This window comes from Oryzias latipes, chromosome 2 (assembly GCF_053564925.1).
Source record: "Oryzias latipes strain Hd-rR chromosome 2, Olatipes_Hd-rR_3.1".
NCBI lineage: Eukaryota > Metazoa > Chordata > Actinopteri > Beloniformes > Adrianichthyidae > Oryzias > Oryzias latipes.
The window spans coordinates 50,061,387-50,077,505 of NC_136238.1; the positions used below are offsets into that span (position 1 = coordinate 50,061,387).

The 16,119-nt window shown below is 47.2% G+C and overlaps 1 protein-coding gene across 3 annotated transcripts in view; it reads left to right on the forward strand.

Moving 5' to 3' along the window:
* Positions 1 to 16,119, forward strand: part of LOC144988962 (NLR family CARD domain-containing protein 3-like) — a 207,703-nt gene that overhangs the window by 148,381 nt on the left and 43,203 nt on the right. For 2 of the 3 annotated variants that reach the window (XM_078940420.1, XM_078940426.1), the window contains exon 8: positions 14,535 to 14,711. The exons of the other annotated variant lie outside the window; for it this stretch is intronic. In XM_078940420.1, the coding sequence (XP_078796546.1) occupies positions 14,535 to 14,711 (177 nt within the window). The remainder of the gene's footprint in view (positions 1 to 14,534; positions 14,712 to 16,119) is intronic. 3 annotated transcript variants of the gene reach the window in all.

Genomic DNA, 16,119 nt, shown 5'->3' on the forward strand with positions numbered 1-16,119 from the left:
CACTTTGTGTGCTTGGTGACATGAGTGCCATCGATGTAGAAGGAGGATTAGGCTCTATCATTTTCATAACTCTTTGCATTGCTAAAAAAACTATTTTAATAAATTGGAAAAGCAAGAAAAATATAAATATAAGTCAACACAGAAATCTGCTGCTTGATCATATCAGCTTGGAAAAAATGTCAGCCCAAGGTTCAAGTAACTTTGAAAGAACTCAGTCTCTCTGGTCTCCCATAGCTAACTCCGTGACTTAGGGGGTGGGGGGGGCCTGGTCGTCGCCGCTCCTTGCCCTTCTGCCGTGGGCTGGGGTGGGGGTCGGGGCCTCCGGTGCCTGGCGGGGGGTGGTGGGGGCTCCGTTGGTCGGGGGGTCGGGTCCGGCGCCTGGGTTGGGCGGGCTGGGGCGCTGCGTGGTCCTCTGGGCTTGGGTGTGGGGGTGCGTGGTGGGGGGGTGGGGTGGTGGTCTGGCTTGGCTTGGGGGGGTGGTCCCTTTGCCTGTGCTGGGGGGGGTTGGCGGGGGGCGCTGCTCGGGGGGGGGCCCAGCGGCGCTGGATGGGCTTCCCACCTACACCTGGGGCTGGGATCGGCCCTTCCCTGGCTCTGGGGCGGGACGGGACAGCCCTCTTGGGGCCCCCGGTCGCTCTGGGTGTCATCCGCTTTGGCTGCGGGGTCTGGGGGGTGGTGGGGTGGGGGGTCTTGTCGGCCCTGCCTTGTGGGGGGGCATTCTGGGGGAGGGGGGGGGGCACTATTGGTACGGGGCAGGGGGGGTTGACGGGTCGGGGTCTCCGCTGAGGCCATCGGCGGTTTCCCCGGCCGGTCGGCTGCCTCGGTCCCGTCGAGGCCTGACCAGAGCTCTTCCAGGGCCGGCGTTTGGGGGTGGGGGCCTGGGCTTGCTCCTGGGGGGGGCCGACGCTTTCTGGCTCCTCTCTCTCTGTGTGGGGGGGGGTGGTGCTGGGCCTGGGGTGTCGGCGCCTCCGGGGGTGGGGCCCCTGGGCTGGGTGGGCCTGGCCCCCTTGCTGGGGGGGGGGGGGGGGGGCAGCTGTCTGACCACCGGGGGACAGTCTACCAGCTGTCCCCAACTTACCCCCTTCCTCATATAACCTCATAATAGGGTGAGGGGGTGGGGGGCTTAGCCTGCGATGAGCCTTGGGGGGGGGGGTTTACTAGGCAGTGGCCCCCCTCCCATGGTTGCCGTATGGAGTGGGCCCCCCCTCTTTCGGTTTTATTTGCACCTTAGACATGTAGGGCCCTTGGTAGGGGGGGTGCTTGGACATCACTGCCAGCAAGCAGCGGATGTCCTCCTGGCACCCTACCCGCCAATTTTAACCACACCTTAGACATTTAGGGTCCCTTGGTGGGGAGGGTGAGGGGACGTCACTGTGAGTAATCAGGAGATGTCCCCTCAGTGCCCTACCCGCCAATTTTAACTGCACCCCCCTTAGCACACACACCCCTCCCCCCTCAATATATACATTCCAACATAAACACACACACATGCACACACACACCCTCTCAAACACACATACACGCACACACATTTTGCAAGGAAGGTGGGACCTAGGACCATCTGTCCCCTGCCTCTTCCCTGGTGGGGGGTACGGGCCCCTTTGCAACGGCGGCCGTGTCCCCGGGGTGCCGGCTTCCTGGGCCCGGCGGTGCTCTCTCCGCGCGGCGGGGGGGTTCACATTACATCTGAGCCGGGAGTGTTCGTGTCCCTGGGGGGTGGGTTCTGGTCCTTGCTCCTGGGCGCTGGGCCCCGCCATATTTCCAACTGTGGCCGAGCCTGGTCGGGCCATATTTACAACACCCCTTGTGGGCCCTCTTTTTTTCCCCGGGGTTCCCCCCCTCTTGGGCGGGGGCGGCGGGCCCCTGCCCCGCTCCTCCCTGGACCAGCCGCGGGCCGGGCGGATGGCTGCCTGGAGCGCGGAGCGGGTCTCCCTTGGGGGGTCCTGGCTCGTACCTGGGGTTGGGGCGGGGGGATGCCCGGAACTCCTGGGTGGTGGTGGGGTGCTCGTCTGGGGCTGTGGGCGTCCGTCTCCGGTGGGGCCCTGCGTTGGGTTCTCCCGGCGCGGCGGGGGGGCTGCTCTCCTGGTTGGGCTGGGGCGGCGCTCTCTCTCCCTCCGTGCTTCCCTGCTCTCTGGCTCTGGGGGCCTTGCGGCGGTCCTGCTGGCCCTGGCCTGGGTGGCGGGCTTGGTCGCCCGGGCGGCGGTTGTTCCCTGCCGGTTCCCGTGTGGCGTTGGGGGGATTCCGGCTGCCGCTGCTGCTGCGGTGGGGGTCTTGGGGTGGGGATGGCTGGGCACTCTCCCTCCTTCTTTCCACGTTCCACCATCCATTTTAGAAGAACATAAACACTCACCTGAGCACAGGTGTTAGCTCACCTTTGCACTTACAGTTTGCATGACTGAATGACTGAAATATTTCACACTAGTTGGTTTTAAGGCATAAGTATGCGTGTGAACACTATCTGTTTTGTATATATGTCGACAGGTGGACATTTTTTGCAGCTAGCAGGTGTGTTTATAACATTTGAGTGTGTGTGTGGACAGGCTCCGCCCTTATTGTACTACATTTGAACGTTACCATAATGATTAACAACCAGTAAACTTGTTGCTTTATGCTGCTTCATGGTCTTATCCCCCTTCCCCTCCTATTATCACCCCCTACCCCCCCTCTCTCTATCGTCCCTCTCTCTTCTTCCCCTCTTTCCTTTTCCGTCCGGTCCAACACCAAAGATTTTCAGACATGATTGAAATTAATAAAGTTTGGCCTCAATTACAAAAGGGGTTTATCCAGACATACCTTTGGTTTGTCTGAAGATTAATAACCCCTCTTGTTAAAGTAAAATCTGTCCAACACAAGAGGCCCTCAGCTCTCATCTGTCTGCCCAGCTGTTGGACAGGACAAGTTTAAAAAAAAAAAAAAAAAAAAAAGAAGATGCTTACTCCCCAGCCAGGGGGGAAAGCTTTGTTATGTATCAAAGGCTGTAATGCCAGTGAGGGGCCTTGTTGGCCGGCCTGCTTGGTGATGTCTCGCCATATTTTGAGAGTGTTTTTAAGGATGAGATTGTTTGCAACCTCTCCTGGGAGCTCGTTAAGATTTATTGAAAGCAAACTTAATAGAGAGTGGGGGGCACAGCTCCAAGCATCCACATGAGGTTCTTCCGGGTTGAGGAAATGTTTGAGCCAGTCATACACTACTCTGGCATGGCAGGCCCAGTTGTAGTATAAGAAGTTGGGGAGCGCCTGGCCTCCCTTGTTCACCGGCAACTGTAGAGTCCTCATTTTTAGTCGTGGTCTTTTACCATGCCATATAAACCGGGATATAGATCTTTGGATATCTAATATAGCCAATCTGTTAATCCTAAGTGGTAGCATTTGCATTGGGTATAAGAGTCTGGGAAGAGCATTCATTTTCATTAAGCTAATCCTACCCATGCATGACAAAGGAAGATCAAACCATCTATTTAAGTCATTTTTGACTGATTTTACAGTAGTTGTAAAATTTTGTTTATACAGATCCTTAATTGAAGTCGATACTCTAATCCCCAGGTAAATAAAACCGGAGAGTGACCATTTGAATGGGAAGTCAACTAGTGTGGTGTGGTCTCCAAAGTTGCCTAGAGGCAGCGCTTCCGACTTCTCAAAATTGATTTTATAGCCAGATATCTCACCAAATTGATTAATAATTGAGATTAGGTTAGGTATGGAATCCTCCGGGTTCGTAATAAACAAAAGGACGTCATCAGCATAGAGTGAGATTTTATGCTCAGTGTTTCCTAAGGTGACACCAGACAGATTTTTGTGATGTCTGATGGTTTCTGCCAGTGGCTCCAATGCAAGGGCGAATAGTAACGGAGATAGGGGACATCCCTGGCGAGTACCTCTAGATAGGGGAATGATATCAGATGTTGACCCGTTTACGCGAATCCTGGCAGTGGGAGATCTATATAAAAGATGGATCCAATTTATAAAATCTGGACCCAGTCCAAACTTGTCTAGCGTATCAAATAGATACTCCCACTCAACACGGTCGAATGCTTTTTCAGCATCAAACGATAGTATCAGGGCTCTAGTTCTGGAATATTGGGAAAAGTGGATAATATTAAGTAACCTGCGAACATTAGAATGAGAGTATCTATTCTTAATAAAGCCAGTCTGATCCGGATTTATTAGAGTAGGCAGTACTAACTCCAGCCTTCTGGCGAGTAGTTTTGCGAGTATTTTAATGTCAGTACCAAGTAAACTGATTGGTCTGTAAGAGGCACAATTATCTGCAGGTTTGTCTTTTTTTAGAATTAGATGTGGGCCAGATTCAGGGTAGGTGGAAGACATCCCCTCATACCCGACTCGGCAAACATCTTCGTTAGAGGTCCTACAACCAATTTAGCCATTTTTTTATAATATTCGGGACCGAATCCATCGGGGCCTGGAGCTTTTCAATTGGGTAGGGAATTGATGGTCTCCATGACCTCATTCTCAGTAATTGGTCTACCCAAATTACGGCACTTTTCCTCTGACAGATAGGGAAGGACAACTCCATTCAGGAAATGCTTTCTTTTAATTGATGTGTTTTGACACTCTGAGGTGTACAGATTTTGAAAGAATTCTTTCATTATATTACAAATGTTTTTGGATTTGAAATGTTGAGTATTAGTATGGTCTTTGAGAGATGATATTATGGTAGGGGCAGTCCGACCTCTCGCCAGTCGGGCCAGTAGTCTACCAGGTTTGTTACCAGATGTGAATAAACGATGTCTGGCAAAGAATACAGCAGATTCAGCCTTTTGAGTTAGTAAATGATCTAGCGCAGATCGGGCAGCTTCCAGTTTTTTAAAAGCAGTGGTAGAAAAAGACACTTTGAGCTCTCTGTCCAAATTTTTAATTTGTTGTTCTAAGTCTAGTTGTTTTGACAAGACAATTTTTTTCCTTGCTGCTGTGTAGGAGATAATAGAACCTCTCATAAAGGCTTTTCCAGCCTCCCATAAGATGGAAGCTGAAGTATCAGATGTATCATTTTTGGAAATGTAAAGTTTCCACTCTGCTTCCAAGTATGATATAAAAGCAGGGTTGCTAAGTAAAAGCGAATTCAGGTGCCATTGTCTAGCCTGTGGGTCATAGTAAGGGGGCATGAGTTCAACTGTGACAGAAGAGTGATCAGAGAGGGGACAAGTGTTAATAGAGCATGATTTAGTCCGATCCATAATTGGTCTGGAGACAAAGATATAATCAATTCTTGAGAAGGAATGGTGAGGATGAGAGAAGAATGTAAAATCTTTTCCTTGAGGGTTGATGACCCTCCATGCATCTAATAATCCAAGAGCTGTACACAAATCTGTTGTAGCATGAGAGATTTTGGAAGGGGGACTTTTTTTTGCTGGTTTGTGATCTAAAATAGGGGTTAAGCCACAATTAAAATCGCCTCCAAGTATGATGTGGCCAGGACATACTGCCGAAACTTCAGCTAATAATTTTGAGTAAAATGAGCTTTCATAGCTATTTGGAGCATAAACACTTCCTATCATAATTTGTTCCCCATACAAAAATCCAGTGATCAAGACAAATTGTCCCTCTTTGTCCTGTACAATTTTATCAATTGTGAATGGCAAGTGTTTGTGAATGAGTATTGCCACTCCTCTACTTTTTGAGGTATATGAGGCAAAGAAGACTTGGCCTACCCAATCTCGTCTGAGTTTCAAATGTTCTGGGTCAGTTAGGTGGGTTTCCTGTAGAAGTGCTACCTGCACCTTATCTTTTTTAAGCATGGAGAGTAGTTTACGCCTCTTCACCACGTGGTTGATGCCTTTGACATTAAGTGTTAAAATTTTTATATCACTCATAAGGTAAGTAACCTTTAGCTATCAGATAAAGGTGATTTAGTTTGAGAAATGTAACAGAGTGATACAAGATGACCCCATGTGCATGAACTATATTGGATTGATTAAAGAGTTGTGCTGTCATAAACAAACCTATTCTGAACATCAGGAGATCAAACAGAACAGTTGAGTCTCCAAAAAACCCAAACAAAAACACGCATAGTAACATGTGGCTTTCAGGAGCCTGGAAAGTTGGGTAATAGGAAAAAAAAAACACACAAAAAAAAAAACCTCAAAAACTGCAAACGTCCTATGACAAAAAGAAGAAAATATGGCCACGTGCTGCTGAGGTATGTTATTGTCCCTGGAGAATGAGAGAAGGAAGAAGCAAAAAAAAAAAGAATACCCCCAAGCAATCCCACCCCCGCCCCCACTATGCGTCAACCTCACTCTTCTAATAACAGAAATACTCTTTAAGTCTTATCTAGATTATAAACGTGAGGGACTTCAAAAATAGATAAATAATAAAATAAATTGAATAAAAGTTATATAAAAATGTTAAATTGCGCATGAGCATTTCTATGGCATTTAAGACATACTTAACAAAAAATAATCTTGACAGGAGATTACTTTTTCTTCAGTTTGAAGTATTTCTCAGTTGTGAATGAATATTTATCACATAATGCAAGAGAAAAAGAGGAGGAAGAGAAAAAAAAAAAAAGAACAGCTTTACAAACTTGTTGGATCCTCTTCTGTAGCATCTAGACCAATGCGTTGAGAAAGTCTTCAGCAGCACTTTTTGTTTCAAACTTGTGATCCGATTCGTTGTGGTGCACCACCAGTGTGGCTGGATAGCGCATGTTGAAGCGGATCCCTTTACTGATCAACGCCTGGCACACTCCGTTGAACACCCGGCGTTTCTCTCTGACAGCCGCAGAGAGATCCTGCTGGATGTAGATCCGCTGACCGTCGTGTTCCAGTGTGGGTTTTTTTCGGAGCGCTGTGAGTATCCTCGATTTGTCCCTCGAGTTGTGGAGTTTAATAATCACCGGGCGAGGACGTGCATTCCGCGGTCCCAAGCCGCGGTGCGCACGGTCGATCTTGATGCGGGACTTGATCGCGGGGTTCGCATCAAGCCCGAGCAGGGTCGGCAGCCACGACTCAAAAAACTGCAAGGGTTGGTTTCCCTCCGTACCCTCCTTTAGATTTAGGATGCGGATATTGTCACGTCTGCTCCGGTTTTCCATTTCGACCATGCCAGCTTCCAGTTCTTTGATTTTCTTTTCAGTTTTGGTGACTTTTTCTTGCAGGACAGACAGCGTGTCCTCCACGCATGACACGCGCTGCTCTGCCTCCGTAATACGCTTAGAGTGGCTCTCCAGGGTCACCGAGAACCTATCCAAGGTTTCGGAGAGTTTAGAAAATTTGTCCTCCATTATTTCACAAAAGTTTTGAGAGACTTCCCGTATCAAGGCGGATGTTTCCATACTTCTTGGTGGAGACCGAGTGTTGTCCGCAGGCGAGTTATCTGCTACATTTAGCGATGTGCTAGCAGAGGGTGTTAGCATCGTTTTCCGCGTCTGTATTTTCGTTTGTTTCGACATTTTTGAATTGAAACTGCTCGTCAGGTAACCGGTGTGGATTAGATGTATCTGGTTTATCCAATAAGCTCAGGCAAAAAAGAGAAGAGTGATCCAAGGTAGAAGTGGGAGCGGGAGCACGACAAAAACACGTCCCTCAGTCAGCCATCATCACGTGACCCCTCTGCTAATAGTTGTTTAATCGTGGAGTTTTGTCTTTCAACAAGCCCAGCGCTCTGAGGGTGGTAGGCCGCATGCAACTTATGTTTAATGCCAAGAGAAGCCAACATGGTTTTGACACACTCTGCTGTGAAGTGTGTGCCATTGTCAAAGTAAATGATCTGAGGGAAACCAAACTGAGGAAATATTGCGGACTGCAGGACTTTACACGTAAAGTTTGCAGTTGCTGAGGCAGTGGGATGGATTTCTGTCCACTTACTGAACGCACAAACAATAACCAGACAATTTTAAAATGATGAGATTTGTTCAGCTCAATGTAGTCCATGTGAATGTGTTGAAAAGGTTCAGTTGGTTGAGGAAAAGAACCGTGTCGTGTTTTAACAGCACCCTGAGCATTATGGCGTAAACAATTGAATCATGCACGGACATGCTTTTGGGCCGTTTTTTGAAAATTAGGGCAGTAAAAAAGTTTTTGAACTGCATCCGTCATTTTGCATGTGGTGACGTGGCAAGAACTAGAGCCCTGCGTGGGACTATTTTCTTCATCCCGCTCCCGCCTGCGCCCGCTGAATTTTTGACCAATCCCGCCCGCTCCCGCAACGTATGCGTTACACTCCCGCCCGCTCCCTCAATATGTATGTCCACTCCTGCCCGCACCCGCAAAACTCATAGAATTTAGTCCCGCACAGTAATAGAGATGCATTGATTTTGTATCGTCCCCCGTCCCGCAGGAAAAAAACACGTATTTCTATTGATATTATTAAAGAGCTTCATGTCCTCCTCCAGCCTCATCAGTTTATGTATTCCTCTTTTGTGTAATTTGCAACTTAATTATTAAATATATTTTCCCAAATCCTGTTCGGTTAAAAGTGTGCGTGTGTGCGCGCGCAGACAGACGGCCTGAAGCGCGCTCTTAGTAAGAGGCGGGGCGTTGCACACCCCCAACAACAGGTTAGATGACAGAGGCCATTGGGCGTCTCTACCTGGTGCCTTCACGGAGCTTCAGTACATAAGACTCCAACAGCTGCACAGCCTAACGTAGTCCGCTAATAAATATTCATGAGATATTCATGCCAGCACTGATCCCGCAGGGTTTATTTTTTGCCGCCCGCTCCCGCCCGCAGCACAGTCCAAACCGCCCAATCCCGCGAGATTTGGGTTGGGTCCCGCGGGACCCAGCGGGACCCGATCCCAATGCAGCCCTCTAGCAAGAACCGTGTGAAACACATGCAGCCCAAGAATACAATGTAGGTGGGAGAACAGGTTTATTCGTGGGTCTGTGCATAAGAATGCCTGTGTCAGAAGCAACATGCATGTCAGGAGAGGGAGTCATTCGAGACTGATGATGTAATAACACAGTGTGGTCAACAGGGTCCGACAACAAGAGCTGGGCAGGTGTGCCAGGTAAATTCAAAGCCAGAGAACGGGCATATAAGTCAGCCAGTGAGTTCCCAAGAGACACTAAATCCTTTTTCCCTGTGTGGGCGGAACAATGAACGATAGCGAGGGCTGATGGGAGAGTGAGTGCATGACAAAGGTCTTTCAGCAGAGCTGCATGTTTGACTGGAGCACCAGAAGAGGTTGAAAACTGTCGTAAATGCCACATAGCAGTGTGTGTGTGGCAGGCATTAAAGACATACTTGCTGTCAGTATAAATTGGGACAGGAAATCCCGAGGCGTAATGTAGAGCTGCAATCATGGCTTTCAACTCAGCAGCCTGAGCAGAGTAAGAGGATGGTAGTGTGTCCGTCAGCAAGACATCAGACAGAGAAGTGACGGCATAAGCCGTGTGTGTCACCCCAAAGTCGCCTTTTAAAGACGAACCATCAGTAAAAAGCCACAATGAGTTTGGAATGGGCTTATCTGTTAAATCTATCCTAGGCAAAAAGGTTTTCAGGGAACAATCCAAACAGTCATGAGCTTCACCATCTTCAGAAGTGGGCAGAAGAGTGGCGGGGTTTAAAATTGTGCGTCTGCGAACAGTAAGATGTGGTTGTGACAACAGGACCGTCATACAGTGCAGATGTCTTGCTGGGGACAAAAATGCAATGCGATTTTGATTCAACAATGCAGAAACGGCGTGTGGAACATGCAGCGTGAGGGGGTGATAGAGAACAATTTCAGCGCTGGCCAGAACTGCTTCTGCAGCAGCAACAACAGATTGAACACAGGGAGGGAGGCCATGAGTCAAACATTGTTTGTTGTAGTTTTTTGGAGTAATAACACAAAGGGCGAAAAGCCGCGCCAGTTTTTGAGTAAACACGGCAGTCATGTGGCCGTCCTTAATGTCACAAAATAAATGAAAAGGTTCAGAATAATCTGGCAGTTTCAAAGAGAGCACAGAGGACAGAGCAGATTTCAGCTGCTCGATGCACTGCAGATGCTGGGGAGTGAGAGTCACAGAGGCAGAGCCTTTGACATCAGAAGGGCCAGATAACAGAGAATACAGAGGAGCAGACATCTGAAAGTTATTTGGGATCCATTGCCTGCAGTAATTAAAGGTCCCTAATAGAGACAGAAGCTGTTTACGTGTGGAAGGGAGGGGCAATTTACACACTGCGGAAATCCTATCTGGAGAAATAGTTTTGCCAGAGGCAGAAACTAAATGTCCCAAAAATTTAACCTGCGTTTGGGCCAGCTGGATTTTAGATCTACTGCATTTGTGGCCCTGAGAGTGCAGGAAATAAAGTAATGCAACAGAATCAGAAAGTCAAGTGTCTTCGCAGGCGAGGCTAACAATATATCATCTATGTAAAGCAAAAGTTGAGACCCTCCAGGAGGTTGAAACTTAGAAAGGTTTGCAGACATTGCCATTGAAAAAATAGAAGCAGAGTCAGTGAAGCCCTGAGGCAGTCGGGCAAAGGTGAGTCTTTTTCCTTCAAAAGTAAAAACCAAAACTGAGATCATTCAGAAACAGGGATTGAAAAAAAGGCATTAGCTAAATCCACAACAGAGAAGAAACGATGTTGTGGATGCAGGTCATTTAACAAAGCGTGTGGGTCAGGCACAAGAGGTGCTCTGGAAACAACATTGGAATTTACAGCTTGTAAATCCTGAACTAATCGCCAACCAACACTAGGAGGAGCTTTTGGAACAGGAAAAATAGGCGTATTAACAGGCGAATCGGGGCACTCAACAATGACTCCTGACTTCAAAAAGGCCTCAATCATAGGACGAATGCCAGCGACGGCATCCGGCTTCAAAGGATAATGTCGAACATAGAGCCGAAAACCAGATTTAGGCGTTATAACGACAGGGGCCACGTACTTAATCAGACCCACATCAGAAGGGCCTGCAGACCAGAGGTCCTCAGCACTGTTTTTAAGGGGTCAGTCCTGGTTATCAAGCAGAAATGCAGGGACCTGATCATTGGGGTCAGAAACATGTTTTACAGGCAGGGGAGGGGGATCAGAGGAGCGTCCGCTTTCTGATCCACACTGATGTTCCACGTGAAAAGTGCCTACAGCTGGAAAAACGAATGGCATCCTAAATAGTCCTGTCAGGCAAGAGTGGAAGATATCTTTACGATCTCCACAGGGCAACCAATCATGTGCTGATAAGCCGTCACGCACAAGGTAACCACAGTCCTCCAAAAACACACCAAAGGAACCAGATAAAGCAATGTGAGGGGCCACCTCAGTGGAGAGGGGTTTGAGTTAAGGAGGGAGCATCACTGCTGCAGCAGAGAGGCCAGAGACATTAAAGAAAAGATCTGTGATTTGAAAAATCTCGGTCTGAAAATCGTCAAACTGGCCAACGTAGGCATCATCGGTTAAAGTAGAAGGATCGTATCGCATAGTGACATGCAGATCTCCACACAGGCAAACAGCAGCAACATCTGGGGCTACATGCTTCAAAGCAGATGAAGAGACGTTAAGAGGAGGTTTTGCATAGTGTTCAGGCAGCACATAGGCATATAAAATGCCAGTACCCTGCCAGTCACCGTCATCCTCATTCCACATGAATTGCTGTGGGAGAGTCTGACGTATGACCCTGTAGTCATCCCCTTGACGACCCACAGCTAAGTGCAGATCAAAAGCAGCATCCCTTCCGAGGAGGTTAACAGGGCAGGACGGGCAGTAAATTAGCAAATTACTGACAGGATCGACAAACAGAAGTGGATTTGTAAGTTTTTCTTTAGTTAATTCACCATTGGCTGATCTGACTGTAATAATCTGTCCGCTGAAAGTCATGTTACTCATTTTAAAGTTCAATGTTGTTTTATCATAAAGGAAGAGAACTTCCTGGCCAGAAACCAGTAACATAAGAGTTGGAGTGGAAAGAAAGCTGTTATATGCAACAGTGACTATGTCCGTGTCTGCAGGGATGTCTGTGATGTAAAAGTCCTTCCAACAACTGTCGTTGTTGTTGTATGACATGTCTGTTCGGCGGTTAGTCATGCTCTGTCATTCATAGGAGGTCGTCCCCGCCATGTGTTAGGGGCGAAACCCCCACATCTGGAAAAATCATGTCCCCTGCAACCACGACCAAAATCACGGAAAGCCCCTCGACCCCGCATAGGTCCAGAAGGGGGAGGTCGTGGGCAGGCATGTGTAACATGTCCCCAATCACCACACTTATAGCACAAAAGTGGGCCCTGAGGAGCAGGAGAAGCGTAAGGACAGTCACGTACAAAATGTCCTGCTTCACCACAAGCGTAACAAACGGGGACAGACTGTGGAGGAGGCTGACGCCACGAAGGTGGAGGAGGAGGCTGGCGTGCAGCTGAGGGAGATTGAGATGTAGCAGCATGTTGAGGGGAAGGGGGTTGGGTCTGTGCGGGGGTCTATTGCCCATCAGGCATGGAAACATAGACGTTAAGAGGTTTGTTCTTTTCATCTGATAGTTTAGCACGGTTCCTATCCCATGCATGATCCACGTAAATGGTAAAATGGTAAATGGTGTATACTTATATAGCGCTTTCTACCTTCTTACGAAGGCCCAAAGCGCTTTACAGTCACAGTCCCATTCACCCATGCACACACACATTCACACACACATTCACACACTGATGGCGGCTCCGCTACACTGTCATCCCTACACTGCCATTCCCACCGCGAAGGGAACGCTCCTACACTTGCAGCCTCGCGCGCTGCTCACACTTCTTCTTTTCCGTCCGTGCAGGATAACTCGTGCACGCGCACTGACCACAGGCACTACTCCATTCAACGTTCTCGCGCAGCGGTTTGCAGTTGTTTCTCTATTCTTCCCCAAAGTAGATGCGCTCACACACAAGGACACAGACAAAATTAACATAACACCCTAAGAAGTAAAGAGAGGACAGACTTTCTGTGTGGCATACTCACTTTGAGCAATGAACCTCGCTATTTATGGGGGTCCGACGTCGCCGAGGGCACCAGCTGGATCCCGGGGCAGGGCTGCCGATCCCGAAGGCAGATGTGTCAATGCTGAGGCTGTGATCTCAGACCGAGCTCGGGTTTGGGGTAACCCCCCCCCCCCCCCCCCCCAGGGGTTCCACCGATGTCCAAGGCCCCCGTCAGCTGACCTCGAAGGACCAAATGTGAAGAAACTGGAGATTCTAAACAGGACTGGAAGATAATTAAATTAGGTTGGTTCGTTCCTTTCAGTTTCCTGCACACAGAAATGAATGAATAATGACTCAGAGACAAAACTAAGCTTTAGTGAAGATTTACTCCGCACAAGAGGCAGAAATTTGCACGAAGGGTTACAGACAGATGAACAGAGATGCTGCATCAAAGTCCGAACAACGGAGCTCAAAGTCTGAACAAAGAAAACAGGAAAATGGGCTTGGTATATAAGCCCTGCATTTGCATATTCAGAACCTCATCCGATAGATAGTGGTGTGAAAAATCCACCCCCTGGTTGTTGCAGGCTAGATGTTTGAAGGTCAGAGAGCCTAAAGTGTCAGATCTCTCTGAGGTTATCACAGACATTTGCCAGAGCGCATACACCAGAACACACAAAGATGAAAGGAGAGGATGCTGAAGGAATGTTACGAGACAATAGTCTTGGTTGTGCAAATTTAATATAATTATGAGATGATAATACATAGTGAATCAAGTTTAAACCATCAGTGCAATAAAAGTAAAAGTTAGTGTAATAAAATGTAAAAGGGAGTTTCTAACTATTCTGTTTCTAATCACTCCTAACAACCCCCCCCCCCCGTTTATCATATAAATAAAGTTTAGTATTATTAGTATTATTGAAGTAGAACTAAAGACTTTTGAGCTGTTTTTCTGCACAACCTGTTTTTTCCAGTCAGGATGAAGAGAGAAGGGAAAGTTTATCTCTGCTTCATTCTTTTCTTGTGGTGAACATCTTTGAGTTTCTGCAGAGAAACTTCTTGGTTTATAGTTCAGGAAAAACAGCTGCTGAAGGATTAAAAGAAGTCAAACACTATTTCTTTACTGGAAATGTCATATTTCAAGTAAATATTCCAGTTTTTACACTCATCCAGCACAGTTGTTGTGATGCAAACTGTTATTGTTTATTCATTGATGCAAAAAATCCTGAAATGGTCACCATGCAGAACCTGAAAAGTCATAGAGATCACATTTCAGTTTATGAGCTATATTATGTATTCTAAGTTGTTTTAAACACACAATGAAATTTAAAATGATTGCTTATATTCCTTTTCTGAGCTCATCAATATCCAGCAAATTGAACTTTTCTCTCATTTTCTAAAAGTTTGCAGCTCCAATATGGACTCATAAAATGTCATTTTTCACAGACAAGCAGCACTTCCAGACACATGACATTTAAGTTAACATTTTCATTTTCAGCTGAAAAAGTCTCATGTTGTGACTTTGAGCTTAATGAGGTTCTACTTTAAAACCAGTGATGCTTTCATGCAAACAACTAAGCTGTTTTCTGACCTGGAGGTGTTTCTGGTTCCGTCCTGCTGCTGAGAGTTTCTCTAAACCCAAACCGACCTGGACCTCCAGCTGCATCGCTGCTCCTGAACACACTTTTCTGTCTGATTGCAGGTTGGAGGACTGCAGTTTGTCAGAGACCAGCTGTGAAGCTCTGGGCTCAGCTCTGAAGAAAAACCTGTCTAATCTGACAGAACTGGACCTGAGCTGGAACCAGAACCTGCAGGATTCAGGAGTTCGTCCTCTGTGTGGTTTTCTGGAGAGTCCAGACTGCGGACTGCAGACTCTGAGGTCAGTAAAGAAGCTGAACTACCTGAAGGATGAGAAGAACGGATCAGGTGTTATGATGATTGATAATGTATTTGACTGAGTTTGAGCTTTTGGGTGTTCAGTTGTTACTAATTGTTCTATGATCTGTCTTTTGTTTAAAGGCAAAAACAGTCTGTAATTTGGAGAACAAAGACTTTTAGTGCTGCTCTGTACAATCATTTTAATATTTGGAAACATGTTAACAGAAAATGTAATTATTGAAAGAAGTAGACGATGTAGTCCCAATATGCAGAAAGTACTTTGTTCAAAGATAGAAACCTAAGAAACACTTATAAAGAAAATAATAAAATAGAAGATTCATGATACATTGAGAAATAAAAATTTATGTCAAGTCCCAGCTGGGGGACATGAACCAGAACCAGAATATCAATAAGGGGAACTTTCTGTGTGTAGTCTTCATGTTCTCCCAGTGCATGTGTAGGTTTTCTCCAGGGAATCCAGCTTTGTCCCCCATCCAAAAACATGCTTCATAGGTTCACTGGTTACTTCTAAATCAGGAGTGCCCACACTTTTTTGGCATGTGAGCTACTTTTGAGATGACAGTAGCTGTATTTACATGGGCAAAAGTCATCAGAATGAACGCCTGATCGTAAAGAAAATGCGTCATGTAAACATGCCGTTCGGAATAGTCTGCCCTCTGTCAGACTCATTCGGATCAAAATTTATTTCCAATGGAGATAGGTGGTTATACCGATCGTGTGTCACTGCTGCTCTGGGTTACGTCATGCATAGACGGTGTTTCGCTGAGAAAAGCTTTGGAGCGCATACGAGACCGACCAGCTGCTCTGAGGAGGCCCCGTGAAAAGGGGGGTGTGTGCCCACTGACGTCCGGACCCGGCACCCGAGCTCTACGTTCGGGCTCCGGTGCCAGTGGACCGAGTGAATCTCTCTGAGCAGAGCAGACTGATTTATAAATATGTTTTTGAGGGGAGGGTGCCTTGTTACGTGTGCGTTTTGTTGTTTTGTTATGTGCGAGAATTCGGACTGCGAGCCGATCCGCCTCTCTGGGTTAGCAGCTGCCGGACTCACGAAAACAGAGCAGAGCTCGAGCCGCCAGCTCACACAGCCGTCCTGAGGCAGTGTGTGAGCTTTTCAGAGCAGAAATGCCGCTCAGTCCTTAGAAACTGTTCAAAATATTACAAGGAATTGTGTTTCCAGTTGTGCCCCGACAAAATAAAGGCACATTTACGTGCAGCCAAGATGCAGATTGCAGCTTTTCCTGGATGGTCCTGGATTTTGTGTCCATCAAGGCTAATGTTGTTAGCGCGTATTAGCCTCTCCTAACCCTGCTTCCAGCTCCGCTCTCCCACAAATAAAGCACTAACCACACAGATTAAATAAAATGAGGAGCGAACAGGCGCTTCATAAT